The 18,661-nt window shown below is 41.7% G+C and overlaps 1 protein-coding gene across 1 annotated transcript; it reads left to right on the top strand.

Moving 5' to 3' along the window:
* The first annotated feature begins 1,189 nt into the window (after positions 1–1,189).
* mmp20b (matrix metallopeptidase 20b (enamelysin)) lies at positions 1,190–18,539 on the top strand. The gene is made up of 22 exons (XM_082179253.1): positions 1,190–2,120; positions 2,524–2,762; positions 2,857–3,005; positions 3,094–3,219; positions 3,411–3,569; positions 3,701–3,872; positions 4,770–4,903; positions 4,980–5,136; positions 5,216–5,319; positions 5,407–5,502; positions 6,059–6,075; positions 6,163–6,303; positions 6,609–6,844; positions 7,076–7,224; positions 7,311–7,442; positions 8,393–8,554; positions 8,646–8,757; positions 8,842–8,984; positions 16,749–16,905; positions 17,220–17,323; positions 17,404–17,797; positions 17,890–18,539. Exons 1-21 carry the CDS (start codon positions 2,001–2,003, stop codon positions 17,502–17,504), a joined length of 2,910 nt encoding a protein of 969 aa, XP_082035379.1. The 5' UTR covers positions 1,190–2,000; the 3' UTR covers positions 17,505–17,797; positions 17,890–18,539.
* The last annotated feature ends 122 nt before the right edge of the window (positions 18,540–18,661 follow it).

Here is an 18,661-nt window from a genome sequence, read left to right as displayed (position 1 = left end):
GCTCCAAAATAACATTGCCAATACATTATCCTATGATGACAAATGTTGTTGCCTAATATTGATCCTATGTGAAAGAGATATCCTGAGTGACATTCATTTGAAAAGCATACGTACTCATCGTATGTCCTCCTCACCCCTCGTATGTTAGATCTTCTAGCAGTTCTTATGAGGCCTAAAGCAATTGTTGAACAGACTGTTCAAAAGAATTAACCGAATGATTGCCTCAATGATAACCAGGATCGTCTTTTGCAAGTTTGAGTGGTTGTGAGTTGTGCAATGGAAGTCCTTTGAAAGCAAAATAAGGAATGCAACGCAATCTGTGGATTACTGGCTCACGGCTATGTATTGTGAAACCATTGCAGAAAACGAGACGCCACAGAGACATATGAGACGAGCTGTTGATGGTATATATATATATATATATATATATATATATATATATATATATATATATATATATATATACAATATGTTTGGCTGTTTCTTTCTTGCTTTAAGGCACCCTGGAAGGGCTCTTGGCAGGCATGTGAGGCTCAGTGTGTCCAAGAAGGGAAATGCTCTTTCATGTTTCAGGATGTATTTTTCTTTGTCCCTTTTTTGCCTGTATGTTTGATAAACGTGAGAAAGAACAAAGTTTTCTACCCTTTTAGACAGTCCCTGGGTTGTCTGGAGTCCGCTTACATTGTACTCTACATGCTACAAATTGAGCCCAGTTGCACATGGAAGGAATTTTATTTTATGTATTCTTCTCACCACAAACAATTTTACAATTAGCCACTTTAGCATTTTATGGCAGAAAGGCAGTAAGACCACAATTACATCTGCAGCAAAAATTCTTTTGCTGGCATTTCTTGGACGGTAACTTAAAATTACACGTTTCTTTAAATACTGTCCTCCTACTCATTCAGGTTACCCATTTTAGCACAAAAGCATTTATAGAGGGTTTTATGCAATGTCTGCTTTACTGAATGCAACACTGAAGAATGTCTCGAGACACATCTCTTCATTCTCCTAAAACGAAGTATAAATTGAAGGGAAAATGGAAAACTAAAGGCCTCAAAACTATGGAAGCATTACTAATACTAATTGCATGTAAGAAATAATGTGAGGTAAGCTGGTTTAATATCTGGCTGTACATTATTCTGCTTGTTATGCATACTCGAATTCATTTTCTCCATATGGAAATTGATTTTTTTTAACTATAACTTACAGGGCTACTATGAATTGAATACTGAATACTATGACTCTCTGATTGGTCTCAAACCTATGAAAGTATTCAAATTCCAGTGAGGATGTATTCCAAAGAACATTTTTGCAATAATCAGTTTAATAATGAAGCAAAGTTTCACTTTGTTTAAGGGCAAATGTTGCTGTAAAAAGCTAAAACTTTCGTCTTTAATATTGTAAAGAATGTACCAAAAAGTATTTATGCATAAACTGTTGTATCAGCTTCTTTTTTTTTTTTTAAAAGAAAAAAAAAACAAGAAAATATTTACACAATTAAGACTTCTGCCAGATTCTCAAGGAAAGGAAATAACTGCATTCATGTATAAATGGTCCAGATCACCAGATATAACACTCCACTGTACAAAACATTGTTGATATTAGAGTTATTTATGGGGAGGAAAAAACATTTCCAGATGTTTTTATATTTATTTATTCTATTCTTGCCAACAAACAGCAGATAATGGAAGATACATGTCATTGGCCATGAAATACTGCAGGAACTATGGATATCACTCAGACAATCATGTGAAATCTAGGAATTGTTTTTGATTTTTAGGTAAATGCCTCCTTTGATGCCTATAATTTGACACATCTTACACAGGATCCCTCTTTTCTTGTGACCAGAGCAAACCACTCCCTAAGCTTGAGGTTTTCCTGGTTTTGGCACTGTCTGAGTCATAATAATATGTTAAAAAGGGTTCACATCAGCTAAGACTTTCAATGTCTCCTTGGACTGGCCATATTCAGAAGCTTCTGTGGTCTGCAGAGGGGAGATGCGTGTTTTGCTCTGTCTAGTTTGTGCCTTTGGCATTTTTGGTCAGTATCATTCTGCACCTTTACCACTTGAAGATGATGGATCGGTTCCTGCTCAGAATGACCTGTCCCTGGCAACAGTAAGTCCTGCATTTGCACCTTTTTAATGCAACTGGGTTAGTACTGTAACCCAGCTCATATATGTGTGTATGTTTGTTCTTAATGAACTCAGGAGGAATAATCTACAATTCTATAAGTGATTTTGTGTTATCTTCCATTCTCACTATCAAGTATTTCATTAGTAACTGGTGTGTTTTATTCATCCATTCTATTGATGCATATATGAGCTAAAATACAAATAACTTCACATTTATCATGTTTATTTGTTTTTGTCGAAATATACAAATGCAACAGATTTTTGCCTAAACCTAAAAGCATATATAAGTTAAAACGAAGCTTATGAAGTGGGTTAAACACAGTAACGGAGGGGGGAAAGACAATATTTGATATTTCCTGTGGTGGTTCCCGCATGTTTCCTTGCAGAAATACCTGCAGCACTTCTACAGTTTCCAAGCGGATCCTGCAGGCCGCAGGAGGAGGAGTCGTCCCTCTTTCTCTTCCAAACTGAAGGATATGCAGAGCTTTTTTGAGCTGAATAGGACAGGAACCCTGAACACAGAAACCCTCGCTGTCATGAGGACTCCTCGATGTGGTGTCTCAGATGTGGAGGATTACAGTCACAGACGTGGAAACAGGTGGAAGAAAAAACTCATCACTTATGGGTAAATACCATATTTAACTTGTATATGTTACATAAAATGCTCTTCATTTTGATCGCCCACCATGTATGGTAATGTAAGCGGTACAATCTTACAGTGTTGGGAGGTACACCAGTGACTTACCAGTGAATACAGTGGACGCTCTGATCGCGTCAGCTCTGGATGCATGGGAAAAGGCCAGCCCTCTCACTTTCCTGCGGTCATATTCTCACCAGGCGGACATCATGGTGGAGTTTGTTGGAAACGGTAAGTTAGCATCCACTTACATGCACATTTACTTTTGAAGACACCGTTTCTCATCTGCCATGTCATTTATTCTGCATTAAATATCTAGAACATGGCGACTCCTTCCCATTTGATGGTCCAGACGGCACACTGGCCCATGCTTTTGGCCCAGGGGAAGGCATCGGTGGGGACGTTCATTTTGATGAAGCTGAAACATGGACAGCTGGGTTCAAAGGTAATGTACATTTTACTTTAATTTAATTTACTTTAATTTTTTTTCTTTGTTTTTTTGTTTTATTTTCTTTCTTTCTTTCTTTTTCTTTTTTTTCTTTTTTTCTTTTCTTTTTATAGACATACTCAAATGATATAGGGCTTGCTATTAAAAAGAAAACAGTTAACTTGTTTTCTCTCTTTTTTTTCGTTCAGGATTTAACCTGTATGTGGTAGCTGCACACGAGTTTGGTCATGCACTTGGTTTGAAACATTCGCAAAACCCAGAATCGGTGATGTATCCGACATATAAACATAGTAAAACAAACAATCTGCTCTCCAGTGAAGATATCATGAACATCAACACACTCTATGGTAAAAATAAATCATGTTTCAAAGTCTATGACTGTGAAATTGTTATATTGTGGGAACAGAGGCAGCGTTCAGTTTCCACATTTATGAGAGATCACATGTCCGTGTTTTTTTTTTTTCTTTCTCTCCAACAGGGCCAAGGGACAAAAGGCCCTTTCCATCTTCAAGATTTAGCGGGGGCTATCCCAGCAACCCCTGGTTCAGCAGTTCATATTTCCCTGTGTCATTCAAGGACACATGTAATCCCGATCTGACTTTTGATGCTGTGACTACTGTAGGAGAGGCTATTTTCTTCTTCAGGGACAAGTATGTTGATCACATATTGTTGGCTGCCACTTAAAATCCATTTGTTAAAAAAAAAGAGAGAGAGAGAGAATGATGAGCTTGTGAAGTATGAAGTATTTATCTTCTGTTTGACTTTTGTTCTCGTAATTGCAACTTTATCTTTAACATTAGCAACTTTATATCTCACAGTTTGTATCTCAAAGTTTTTCTTGTAATTGGGACTTTATTTCTTATAATTGCGAATTCATATTTCACAATTGCATCTTTATATTTCACAATTGCATCTTTATTTCTTACAGTTGCAAATTTATCTCATAATTTTTACTATAATTTCTCATAATTGTGACTGATTGTGAAGATCAAGTCTTCTTTACAATTCTGACTATATCTCACAATTATGACTTTATTTCTCACAGTTGCAAATTTATTTCTTATAATTACAACTTTATATCTCACAGTTTTTCTTGTAATTGCATCTCTCTCCTATTGTGACTTTATTTCACAATTGCAACTTTGTTTCTCGCAATTGTGTCTTTATATCTCATAATTGTGTCTATATTTCTCACAATTGCAAGTATTTACCATTGTGACTTTATATTTCACAATTATGACTATTTAAACGACTTTTAAACCGCTCACAATTAAACAAAACTTTTAAACAAGCATCCATGGTGCCATAATATTTCAGTGTGTCAAATATCGCCACCTAACTTATTAAGACTCCTGGATGGCACAATGCATTTAAAATATATATATATATATATATATATATATATATATATATATATATATATATATATATATAAGGTTATCATGCTCTTGAATACATTCTTTGGAATATTTTCTTGCTTATAGGCTATCATATGTACAGTTTTTATTAAATAGGGTTATTTAATATAACTCTTTGTATCATTTTAGGTACTTGTGGATCAAGCACAACAATCAAAATGATATAAAGGAAGGCCCCATCAGCAATTTCATGCCAAAAATTGATTGTCATATCGACGCTGCTTATTGGGTCCCACAGCGGTCAACAGCATATCTGTTTAACGGTACAGACATTGTGCATCTCTGTATTGCATCCAAGATGTTAAACAACATGAATTCTCAGTGTTACCTTCAACACAGGTACGATTTTCTGGACCGTGAAAGGATCTCAAGTAAAAGGCAGAGCGAAAAACATCAGCAGTCTGGGGTTCCCGTCATGGGTAGAGAAGATAGATGCTGCGGTCCACATTCACAAAACTGTACACACCCTATTCTTCACCCAACATCAGTACTGGAGGTGAACTATAGAGATACAGCAATGTATCACTAATATCAGCTTTATACGTGAATGACATTGAAAATGTTTCTTCTCATAGGTATAACGAACACAACAAGACAATGCATGACTCAAGCCCGCGGAACATTTCTCATGATTTCCCAGAAATAAATGGACCCATAAGTGCAGCAATTTATAAAGATGGTGCGTATTAGATTGATTACACTTGGTCTATAATTTATCTGTATTTTCTGTCACATAACTTTTATCCATCTCTGTACTTTTTTTCAGGTTCTCTTCATTTCTTTGTTGGCTCAGATGTGTACAAATATGACGTCAAACATAAGGAAATTATTGGAGCAGATAAAACAACTTCCTGGCTTGGATGTTAATGGATATTTATTATAGACCTATAGTTCCTAAATCTAATTTTAATCATTATTTTTGTGTTTAGTGTTGCTAAAGTGGTTTAGAAATGACACACTTCACCTGTAAAGATGAAATTTCATGTGATAAATGCATCTACTGTTTGTCTTTGGAATATCTGTAATATCATGCAAATGTATCAAAAGAGTCAGAATGTGGCATAAATTAAAATGTATTTTTCATCTGACAAAATGATAATCAAAAATGTATGACTGTATGATTACTTCTAAAGAAAAGAACTTGTTTGCATTCAGTTCTGCACTTGCATACCTGAGGTAAACCAAAGTATTTAGCCTGAATATGCACTAATCGGCGAGTATTTATGATTGCAATAAAGAAAAGTACTTGTACTTGCTTTTCATGCAAAATTAACATTTAAGAATATCCAAAGTGAACAGTATATAAAATCATTTACTACAAATCATGACACGATCATAATCCTCTTCACTCCTCCATAAACCCCACTAAGACTTCTGATGAAAAGCTAGACGTGACCTCATTTTGTGGATGACAAAAGCCACTAAATGCCTGACAGTAAATTCTTGTTTGAGGGCCCGGGTCCCACGTGATCACTTACTACCTTAAGGTATGCTTGAGTTGCATAAGACACAGACATAAAAGCGAGAACATGAGCGTGCCATGGTCAAAATGAGCTGGTTGTGGCCTTGGATCTTGCTGTGTTGGATGGTGAATACAGACACTGTGAGGACTTCACGCGTGACTCTTCAGAGCCCCAGCCCACAGGACATCCAACATGCTGAGGTTTGTCTGGCATTATGTGTATCTCTAAGCTACATATCCAACATCTTTTACTTCACTGATCATCTCTGATTTGTATTAGACAGATTGCATAAGTGTTTGAGTCATATAACTAACGTTTCAAAGATACATTTGGTGTAGATGGTGCAACATCATGTAAAAAATTATTTTACAGTGAATTAAACTTAAATATCCTTAATTAAGCCTAATTTAATATTTAGTATTTATTAAAAGTTAATAATAATTATCTATGTTCATTTGAAATGTAAACGTTGAAAATATAGACTAAAGCTGATTTTCTGATTCAGGAATATCTGCGGCAGTTCTATCACCTGAAGATGCGCAGTCGCAGTAAAAGGCATGCAGAACTCATGAAGGAGAAGATCAGAGTAATGCAGCATTTCTTTGACCTGAAGGGAAGTGGTCTTCTGGATCAGAAAACTGTGCATGTGATGAAAGAGGCCAGATGTGGAGTACCCGATGTGGAGAACTTCAGCGTTTATCATGGACGGTCCAAATGGAAGAGCAACACCATCACTTACAGGTCCGGCAGAGTTGCCTCTTACTTGCTTTATAAATTTAGAGTGTTATCATCCAAATTTGTATGAGTATTCCTCTTGAAAAGTGTGTCTTGGTTTTTAATAGGTTCTAGTGTTATTGACTGAGAATAGTCAACTAGTGTTAAAGCCTAAGGATTTTGTTTGTTATTCCTCCCATGGAGTCTCTCAGGTTGCAGCATGTCTTTTGTAAAATGTGGCTAATATGAATCCTGCAGGATTGCGAGATATACCCCTGATCTCAGTCGAGGAGAGGTGGAAAACTCCTTGCGTTTGGCTCTAAATATATGGAGTGATGCTGCTCCTCTGAAGTTTGTCCAAGTAAACCACGGCAATGCAGATATTACCTTCTCTTTTCTCTCCAAAGGTACATTTTAAACTAATCTAATGTATTTTCTTCACTTTTATACTTTGGAAACACATGTGAAAACCTGAAATTTTGTTCACCTATAGCACATGGAGACTTTTTCCCTTTCGATGGGCCTGGAGGGGTGCTAGCTCACGCTTTTGAGCCTGGAGAGGGCACTGGAGGAGATGTTCACTTTGACGAGGATGAAAGATGGAAAGCGAGACACAGCAGATCAGGTACAGCACGGTAAACATTGAATCATTCACATAATGCAACTGTTCAATTAGCAAAGGGGAATTCGTAAAGAGTTACAATAGCAATGCAGCACCATGGGTGGGTGAGCATGATTTAAGAATGATGGTCCAGATTTTAAAATAATAATAATAATTATTATTATTATTGTTGTTGTTGTTGTTGTACATTTTTATTATTGTTGATATAAATAAAAATAAAAATACAGACTGATTTTTATTTAATTAAATAATAATGATAACAATAATAAAGTATTATTCTTTATTAAGTATTATTCTTATTTAAATTGTATTTAAATAAATAAATAAATACAGACTGATTTTTATTAAATAATAATAAGTATTCTTATTAGTGTACTGTTATAAATAAATACAGACTAATTTTTATTTAAGTAAAACATAAAAAATATTATTTTTATTATTATTAATTATTATTATTGTAATTATTATTATTATAATTGTTGTTGTTGTTATAAATAATTCAAACATACAGGCTGATTTGTATTTAATTTAATAATAATAATAATAATAATAATAATGAAGTATTCATGAAGTATTATTAGTTGTAGTAGTAGTATGTATTGTTATAAATAAATAAAACACTTATTTTTATTTAATTAAATAATAATGACAATAATAATAAATTATTATTATTATTATTAATGTGTTGTTTTAGATAAATAAAAAATAGACTGAGTTTATTTAATTAAATAATAATAATAATAATAATAAGTATTATTGTTAATAAATAAATAAATTTTATTTAACTAATAATAACAATGATAACAATATTTGTATTATTGTATTGAACTAAAACAAATCTTTCTTTCTTTTTTAAATATTATTATTATTTAAATAAATAAATGTATTTGTAATACATTTCTGTAAATCATATTTAATAATCATTAATTGTGTTGATGTGGATGGCACTCCAGGATACAATCTGTTCACGGTGGCAGCGCACGAGGTCGGCCACTCTTTGGGTCTGTCTCACTCAAGGGACCCCACTGCTCTTATGTATCCAAAGTACAAGTTCATCAACGCTGCAACATACAAACTGCCAAGAGACGACACACTGGGGATTCAGGCTCTGTATGGTGAGTCAAACTTTACCAAAGAAATTATTATTTATTTTTTTTGTTATACTGAACGAAACGAATTGTTTCCCTTTTTCTCTTTTTTTGAAAGGAAAGAAAACAAAACGACAGAAGACACCTGAAATCCCCAATAAGTGTGATCCCAACTTTTCTGTTGATGCAGTGACAATATTCGGAAAAGAAATCATTTTCTTTAAAAACAGGTGAAGCATTTAATCATCTCTACTGACAAATTAAAAATGTAGATGGTAAATGTTCAAGGTATAAAGTATTTTACATGTCTCTAGTTACATGTGGATGAGAACAAACTGGAAGACATACTGGAACAGACTAAGAGAAGGTCCTCAGAGTGTTCTTCTACCGAGCATCACCTCGCCAGTAGATGCAGCCTATGACATTCCCTCAAAACGAGTGGTATATGTGTTCACAGGTAAAAATAAAAATAAATAATAGCATGCTGCCAAATCAACATTATCATTAAAGAAAGAATTTTCATAAATTGAAGGCTTTGCTGAATTTGATAATTCTGATGTATTGAATGTTATTTTGAAACTTTTTGGGGTTTTTGAGCAAGTACATAACCAGCCAGTGTTCAAAACTATCTGCTTGCCTTAGCTCGATTCAAAACGGTAAGCTTGTAATAATGTATTTAATTCCAGTGGTACTAGTGGATTTCCGCGGGAAATTCGAGCATGTCATTGCGTCATTACGTCACATCTGTATACATATAAAGAAGAAGTCTCGGCTAGTAGGCTATGTTGCGTGTGAGGATGTTGGAGGAGGAGTTCTCTTACGAGAGGTACTCTCGTACTGCGTAATATCTTACGCTAGGGGAAATCTCTTTTCCGCGAGATACTGAAGCCAAAAAATTATCCTTAATTTTGAAATAATGTAAAACGCGTTGCGGCAGCATGCAGACATAGGCGAGACAGCTCGCGCGCCTATTGGCTGCCCTGCGGCAACTGCAGCAGCCTATCGATAAGGCCCTATCGTGACGTCATCACCAATGGGGGCGCTTCGCGCCCCATACGTCACGTCCCGCCGAAACGGGCGTGGCCTGGGGCTATAAATATAGCATCGAAAGGCTAGCTTACCGGTTTTTCATCGCCGGAGCGAACCGGAGCGTGCGCAGGCACGGCAAGATACGCAGTACTCGTTTCCTCTCTAGAGAGAACCGAGGTTACGTTAGTAACCGAGTACGTTCTCTTACGAGAGGTACTCTCGTACTGCGTAATATCTTACCGAAACGGGCGTGGCCTGGGGCTATAAATATAGCATCGAAAGGCTAGCTTACCGGTTTTTTCATCTCTTCAGCGGAGCTCACGCATCGCTGGATCCAGAGAGAAGAAGCCGCGCCGTGGAAACAGCATTTCAGCGGGACGAGTTCGGTACCTGGAGTCGCTGGCCGCGCCGCCTTCAACCACCGTTCCTGCTACGCTATCCGGCGTTATATCCTTTTATTGCATTGTGTGTGTTCGCCGCCGCGACTCACACTCCTTCTCTAAAAGAGCAGAGCGTCTTTTTCAAGATGTCTCGTCCATCCTGTGGCTCGTGCCGAGCCCCACTCAGCGACGGGGACCGCCATGTCATCTGCGTTTCCTGCCTGGGTGAAGGACATGCGGCTCTAGCGCTCGCTGACGGCGGATGCCCTCACTGCGAGCTTATGCCTATGGCGACTCTGAGGACTCGCATGGCAACTTTCCACGAGCCTGCACCTCCCGCTTCGACGCCGCGCCGTAAAAAGCGCCGTGCTCAGCGGATCCCTGAGCCTCCCACCGAGAAAAGCTCGCCGGTGCGCCTGCCAGCTTCGCCGTCTGCTTCTCTCGAGTCTCTCACTCCCGGACAGTGGCCGCCGCTGGCCGCCGCTTCCGCCGGAGATGACAAGGAAGAAGCGGCAGTTTTCGAGGAGGACAACTGCTCTATCCTGGCTTCGGACAGCGAGGATTGGGCGAGCTCTGTGGACCTCGCCCCTTCTTCTGCCCGCGAGTCGTCAGGAAAACGGGCCAGCATTGAAGCTGAGCTGATGCGTCTGCTCACACAGGCCACAGAGAGCCTCGGCCTCGAGTGGTCCGCGCCCGCCGAGCCTACACGCAACCGTCTGGACGGCTGTTTTCTGCAAGGGGACCGCGTTTCCACGCCCTCAAGACCCGCCCCGTTTCTTCCTGAGCTTCATGAAGAACTGGCAAAGTCTTGGAGCGCCCCTTTTTCAGCCAGGCTACGTTCCTCTGCTTCGGCGGCATTCTCCGTGGTGGACGGTGCCAAAGACAGAGGATACCTCGCTCTCCCTCTAGTGGAGGAGGCAGTAGCAGCCCATCTTTGCCCGCCCTCTGCTGGACGGCGGACTAAGACGGCGCTACCTTCAAAAGCCTGCCGCGCTACTTCCACCCTGCACAGTCGCGCTTACACCGCCGCTGGGCAGGCTGCATCAGCGCTACACACTATGGCCACTCTCCAGATCTTCCAAGCTAACCTTCTCCGAAAGCTGGACGAGGAAGGCACGGAAGCAGTCAACGTGGCGGATTTAAGGAGCGCTACGGACCTCGCTCTCCGCGCTACGAAATCCGCTGCACAGGCCATAGGGCGGAACATGGCCTCTCTCACCGTTGCTGAGAGACACCTCTGGCTGACGCTTTCAGAAATGCCGGACTCGGAGCGCTCTGTGTTCCTCGACGCCCCCGTTTCTGCTACTGGCCTCTTTGGATCGTCCGTCAAAGATTTCGCGGACAGATTCGCTGAGGTACAAAAGACGTCGCAGGCCATGAAGCACTTTTTGCCAAAGCGCTCTAGCTCCGCATCAGGCCGCTCTAAACAGCCGTCTGCTCGCAGCTCGCAGCCACCGCCCCCCGCCGCCGCTTCACAGCGTCGACAGGCCCGGGACCAGAGACCACGCTCTCGCTCTGCCGGCCGCCGCCCCCCACAGCGTGGGACTCGGCCGAAGGTTGAGATGAAGCCCGAGGCCTCAAAGTCTTCCTAGCCAGCTTAGGAAAACGACGGTGTTCAAGCCCCGCTGCGGCCGGGTTTCCACCAAAACTTCCCGCTCGTCCAGTTCCATTACATGCGACTGTTCCAGTGTACTCTGCAGTAAACAAGTCGGTTACATTACCCGCTTGCCTGTACACAAACGCCGTTTTCACGGCGACCCAGATAAATCCTGTAAAGAGCGTATTTTCTGGTATTCCGGCCACGGCCGACGGTGTTATGAGTGTAGTAAAAATGCCCACTGCCCAGTGCCCATTCCTACACACAGACACAGCCCGCCCCACAGGGCTCGCGCACATAAAATCGACTCATGTCGATTGCGCACAGAATGTAGTGAACGTGCCCACGTCCCAGTGCCCACAAACACTACACGCTGCATGTCTCTCGGTTTCTGTAAAAACGAAACCAACACACATACAACCGACTCAGGTCGATGGTGTTTTCAGTGCAAATGTGCCCGCTGTCCTGCGCCCACATTCACTCACAGACATGACGAATCCCTCGGTTTCCCCCACGCTCGCCGTCTCTCAGCTACCTGCCGTGAGAGAGCCGAGCGCGGGCGAACCGCCCGCTGTGATCAAAACACTCCCCGCCTCGAGCGCTGCAAATGCGGTGTCTATATTACAGCATACCGAAGCTCCCCGGTCGCCACTATGTCACGACCAGAGCTCCGATCTCATTCAACCCTTAGCTATGCACGCACATGCGTGGGCAAAGCTTCCCGGTGTATCAGAATGGGTGCTGAACATTATAGAAAGAGGCTATTCGCTACAGTTCGCTCGACGTCCCCGCCGTTGTGCGGTGCGAGTCGAAACCACGGTAGAAAAGGAAGTAGCAAGTGTACTTCGTACCGAAATTGCGAAACTGTTGAGCAAAGGGGCAATAGAGCCTTTATCTCAAGCTCAGAGCGAAGGGGGGCTATACAGCAGATATTTTCTGGTTCCGAAAAAAGACGGGGGTCTCAGACCCATTCTAGATCTAAGACAACTGAACGTAGCGCTTTCAAAACGCCGGTTCAGAATGCTCACAACCAAGAAAATCCTCGCGCAAATTCGCCACGGGGACTGGTTTGTGTCAATAGATCTGAAAGACGCGTATTTCCAAATACAAATAGCGTCACGTCACAGGCGATTTTTGAGATTCGCCTTCGAGGGCCAGGCTTATCAATACACAGTCCTACCGTTTGGCCTGTCCCTAGCACCCCGTACATTCACGAAGTGCATGGACGCAGCCCTCGCTCCCCTGAAACTTCGGGGAATGCGAGTTTTGAACTACTTGGACGATTGGCTGGTTCTAGCTCAGTCACATACGGAGCTCATAGAACACAGAACCATTTTACTCGAACATCTCGAGAATCTGGGTCTCAAAGTCAACTGGGCAAAAAGTTCACTGTCTCCCAGTCAGAGAATATCTTTTCTGGGCACAGAACTGGACTCGCTGTCAATGACAGCTCAAATATCGCTACAGCGCAGATTGACTATTCAGCGCATGACAGAAACCTTCCGCCGCGGCACTATAGTCCCGCTAAAGAAGTTTCAAAGGATGCTCGGTCTCATGGCAGCAGCATCCACAGTTCTCCAGCTGGGTCTGCTTCGCATGCGCCCACTGCAGTTCTGGCTACAAGCGCGAGTACCGCGTCGAGCATGGACTTCAGGTCTCTTTCGTCTCAAGGTCGATCAGGAATGCGTCTCAGCACTGATACCCTGGAGAGCGACCGACTGGTACCAGTCAGGTGTAAGCCTGGGGACTTCCTCGAGTGTGAAGGTGGTGTCCACGGACGCCTCCACCTCGGGATGGGGAGCACTGCTCGAGGGCAGACCGTTTTTCGGCCAGTGGTCAGAACGGGAAAAGCTTCTGCACATAAACTGCCTGGAAATGATGGCAGTCGACAACGCGCTGAGGCGCTTTCGTCCCCAAATAGCAGGACACCACGTCTTGGTCCGCTCGGACAACATGTCAGTGGTAGCCTACATAAATCGCCAGGGAGGCATCACATCCCGAAACCTATACAGGTTAGCGAAACGCCTCCTGGTATGGGCTCAGCACAATTTGCGCTCGCTCAGAGCAGCGCATGTGCCTGGCCACCTGAATGTGGGACCAGACAGACTGTCCAGGAACAATGTTCCAGCAGGAGAATGGTCACTGCATCCGCAGACAGTCCAACTGCTGTGGCAGACATTCGGCAGAGCAAAGATAGACCTGTTTGCGTCTCAAGAAAACGCTCACTGCCCGGAATTTTTCTCAAAGAGCAGGGATGCGCTGGCCCACGTCTGGCCCCGCTGCCCGCTCTATGCCTTTCCCCCCATCACGCTCCTACCTCAGGTATTAGAGCGGATCAGGGAAAGCAGATGCTCAGTGTTACTGGTTGCTCCGTTCTGGAAGAACCAGGCTTGGTTCCCAGTTCTTATGCAGCTGACGAGCACTGCCCCATGGCCAATACCAGTGAGGAGGGACCTCCTCTCTCAAGCCAGGGGCTCGATCTGGCATCCTCGCCCGGAGCTTTGGTCCCTACATGCGTGGGCCATCAACGGGTACCCTCTGATATCCCAGAGGGAGTGTTAAACACGATCATGCAGGCTAGAGCTCCCTCTACGAGACGGCTCTATTCCTCAAAATGGTCAGTGTTCTCCAGCTGGTGCACAGCACGCGGCTTTTCACCCCTGGACTGTGGAGTGACGGAGGTTCTCTCCTTCCTACAAGAGCTACTGGATGAAGGCAGAGCCCCATCCACGCTCAAAGTCTATGTGGCGGCTATAGCAGCGTTTTCCAAACCAACGCTTGGTCAGTCACTAGGAAGGAACGATCTGGTCATTCGGTTCCTTAGAGGAGCTAAGAGGTTAAATCCTCCCAGACCTCCCTCAGTCCCCATATGGGACCTTTCTACGGTCTTGGAGGCCATGAAGGGTGCCCCATTTGAGCCTATCCAGTCAGTAGATATCAAACACTTGTCTTTCAAAACGGTGTTTCTTCTGGCTCTCGCTTCAGTGAAGCGCATAGGGGACTTACAAGCGCTCTCAGTGAGCGCGACGTGTATGGAGTTTGGGCCAAATGACTCGAAAGTCATACTCAAACCAAGGCACGGGTACGTCCCTAAATCCCTCAATACACCGTTCAGGGCCCAGGTAATTTCCCTGTCTGCCCTGCCGGTCTCTAACGAGGAGAAGGACGCCAGCTTCCTTTGCCCAGTCAGGGCGCTAAGGGCTTATGTGTCCCGCACGTCTGTTTTCAGACAGACGGAGCAGCTCTTTGTTTCACTCTACGGACGTTCTAAGGGACTCGCCGTTTCGAAACAGAGCCTATCCAGATGGATAGTCGATGCTATAGCGCTGGCTTACACCTCTAAGGGCTTGCAGTGCCCATTAGGTGTCAGAGCGCACTCCACGAGAGGCGTGGCCTCGTCGTGGGCTTGGTCTAGTGGGATTGCCTTGCAAGATATCTGTATGGCGGCAGGCTGGGCCTCCCCGTCTACATTTATAAGGTTTTATAACCTAGAGGTTCCCGCTCTGCAAGCTAAGCTGCTTTCAGTCTAAAAATCGGTACTGTCTGCCCCGAGTACGTCCGGCCCAGAATACCGAAATAGCGCGAGCAACGCTCGTTTAGATCGCGCAGCTCTATGGGCAATGTGTAAGACCCACTATATTCATCAGTCCAGGCCGGGGTCGCCCTGACTGAGTAAATACCATCACTATAACTGTTCTTATAGGATGCTGCATTACAGGAATGATGCTATTCTAGCCACTCTTCCTGGGCTCTCTGTGAGTCACTTATGATCATGTACTACATGAGCCCGGGCACCTGCCCTTGGGACTTTGGTGCTGGATCATAGCATGCACGGCGTTTTACACTGTTTCCCCTAGCGTAAGATATTACGCAGTACGAGAGTACCTCTCGTAAGAGAACGTACTCGGTTACTAACGTAACCTCGGTTCTCTCTAGAGAGGAAACGAGTACTGCGTATCTTGCCGTGCCTGCGCACGCTCCGGTTCGCTCCGGCGATGAAAAACCGGTAAGCTAGCCTTTCGATGCTATATTTATAGCCCCAGGCCACGCCCGTTTCGGCGGGACGTGACGTATGGGGCGCGAAGCGCCCCCATTGGTGATGACGTCACGATAGGGCCTTATCGATAGGCTGCTGCAGTTGCCGCAGGGCAGCCAATAGGCGCGCGAGCTGTCTCGCCTATGTCTGCATGCTGCCGCAACGCGTTTTACATTATTTCAAAATTAAGGATAATTTTTTGGCTTCAGTATCTCGCGGAAAAGAGATTTCCCCTAGCGTAAGATATTACGCAGTACTCGTTTCCTCTCTAGAGAGAACCGAGGTTACGTTAGTAACCGAGTACGATTTATAGCCTTTTCTCACAGCACTTGATATAATTAAACTTATCAATTTTATGGCGGATCCAGAAAGGTTCAAACGACAATCACCAGTGACAACTGGAGATTCCCCCGTTGTAAAATCAAAAGACTTCGGACTTCGGAGTGGCTACAGAAAATAAGAGACTGCAACCGGGCCAATGCGAAAACAAGGATAATATTGGAAGGGCTTTTAATGTAGTCACGCAATGCTGATGTTGTTAACATGCTGATGTTTGAGAACAAAGTAGAATTTGCACGGTTTGACGTGATATGATAAGCGATCGCGCGATTTACTGCAATGTTTTTTTCCTTTAGTTGGTCAGAACAAAAGTGGATGTTACTTGTTCAGATGACATTTTCTGGTGAAAATTATTATGTTGGTCATACTTCCAAAAAGTAGAATCTGTGATTGCGAATGACAGTATCCACACCTGTGCTGAGGCACAACCCACGTAAAGTTGATAATTCCGCGAATAACTGCAATTGCAGATTTCGAACAGAGATGGCGACAAAGAGGGAAAACTACGGACTGCAGCTTTATACATTGTGTTATTATAATATAGTCATTGTTCTTTTCCATGTACACTATACCGTTCAAAAGTTTAGGTTCAGTAAGATTTCTTTAAGGAAATTAATATAAAAGTGATCAAAAGTGAATGTAAAGACATAATGTTACGAAATATATAATGTTACGAAACGATATGTTAAAATAGAAAACAGTTATTTAAAATTGTAATAATATTTGACAAAATTGCTGTTTTTACTGTAGTTATGTTTATCCAGATGCAGTGAGCATAAGAGACCTCTTTCAAAATCATAAAAAAAAAAGATGATTTTCCTTTATTCTTCTGTTTATTAGGTCCTAAATATTGTGTGGTTCACAAACTGGAGTCAAAGAGCTATTATGGCTCCATCTATGAGTTTGGATTTCCAGAAACAGTAAAAAAAATTGATGCTGCTGTTCATGTCAGTGACCGTGAAAAGACCTACTTTTTCACAGGAGACTACTATTTCAGGTAGAATTTTTTTTTTTTTTCAAAATGTCATGAACTAACGATCATATGAGGAGAAAACAGCTAAATTCAACCATTAGAATATAGATATCTGAGATATCTTTCATTTTAGACAAAACCCACCTATATGTAAATAATAACTGACGACAGGCCATTGAATTGTTAGAAAATAATGCACACCCGATACAACGCATTATACCTTGTCTTAAGGTGTGGTAAATGTAGTATAATTGTGGAGTAATTGACTCCTGTCTGTTGAATTATTAGATAATAATGCATGTAATTAAACTAGAGAACTAAAATTCCATATTTTGTAGTTATGATGAGAAAAGAAGTGTGATGGATCCTGGATTTCCAAGGAAAATTCATCCAGATTGGCCTAGCATTTTTGGGAAGGTGGATGCAGCTTTTGAACTCAGTGGTAATGGACAGTTTTACATAGTATCAGTTTTCTCTGTAAAACATTTCCCCTTGGATTTATATGCATGTTTTTCTCAACAGGCCATATTCACCTCTTCTGCAGATCAAAGTCATTTATCTTCAGCCGGCAGAAAAGACGTTTGCTGCGCGTTATGAACACTAATGCTTGGCTTGGCTGCTAAGAATTGAAAAATGAGAAGAAAACAACTGATCACAAGTACAGGAAGGAAATGTATGACTTGACAATTGTGCCTCATACATCAAATTGTTAAATAAGTTTAGTTGTACAGTATCAAGAGTTATTTCATGCCATGTGGTCAGAATTATCAGTGAATTAATACATTTTCTAGAATTATATATATTCAATATCTTTGAAAACATATCTGCATATCTCTGATTGACTACTTAAAATTAAATGCACACATGCATAGTGCTTTTTAAATAACTTTGAACATAAAGCATCATCATTACAGTAGTAAACTCCAGTTTAGTGAACAACATTATGTGAGAAAATAAGTAAAACCATTTTAATTTTCACTTGACTTTTAGGTCATAGGTGTGCCTAAGGTATTATGTTGCTATTTCAGTTTTGGTTTATATTTCAATTTTACATCTGACACTTAAAAAAATAACAAGATGATGCAATCCTGGCCTGGAAGTCATGAGAAAATAGGCAAAAAAGACTGACGTGACTGAACTAAAAGCACCAAGACATGGCGTCTCTGATTTAAACTGATATGGCTTGTTGACCTAAATAGTTTGGATTAGTAATCAAAACAACATGGGTTCAGACCATATACGAGTATAAAGAATGTTAAAGAGCTGGGAAAATGATTTATTGTAGCCTGCAGCTAACAGGACCTTGCTTGCCCTGACTTTCTCAGTGACATTACATATACATATCACATTTAAATGCATTATGTTGGCTTGACCAAAACATGTGTAACATTTGAGATATTTATGCTCACCAATGATGCATTCATGACCAAAAATACAGTAAAAACAGCAATGCTGTTAAATATTACAATTTATAATAACCTTTTTCTACTTGAATATATTTTAAAATGTAATTCATTCCTGTGATGGTAAAGCTGAATATTCAGCATCATTACTTCAGCCTTCAGTGTCACATGATCCTTCAGAAATTGTAATATGCTGATTTGCTTTTTGCTAACATTTCTTATTATTAATGGTGTGTGTGTGTGTGTGTGTGTGTGTGTGTGTGTGTGTGTGTGTGTGTGTGTGTGTGTGTGTGTGTGTGTGTGTGTGTGTGTGTGTGTGTGTGTGTGTATATATATATGTACAGTATATGGTCATGCAACTGCTGCAGAACTGCTCC

The sequence above is a fragment of the Leuciscus leuciscus genome (genome assembly GCF_965113295.1).
Source record: "Leuciscus leuciscus genome assembly, chromosome: 9".
Lineage (NCBI taxonomy): Eukaryota > Metazoa > Chordata > Actinopteri > Cypriniformes > Leuciscidae > Leuciscus > Leuciscus leuciscus.
The sequence above is the reverse complement of the archived record's forward strand: the minus strand, read 5'-3'. Positions and strand labels throughout refer to the sequence as shown.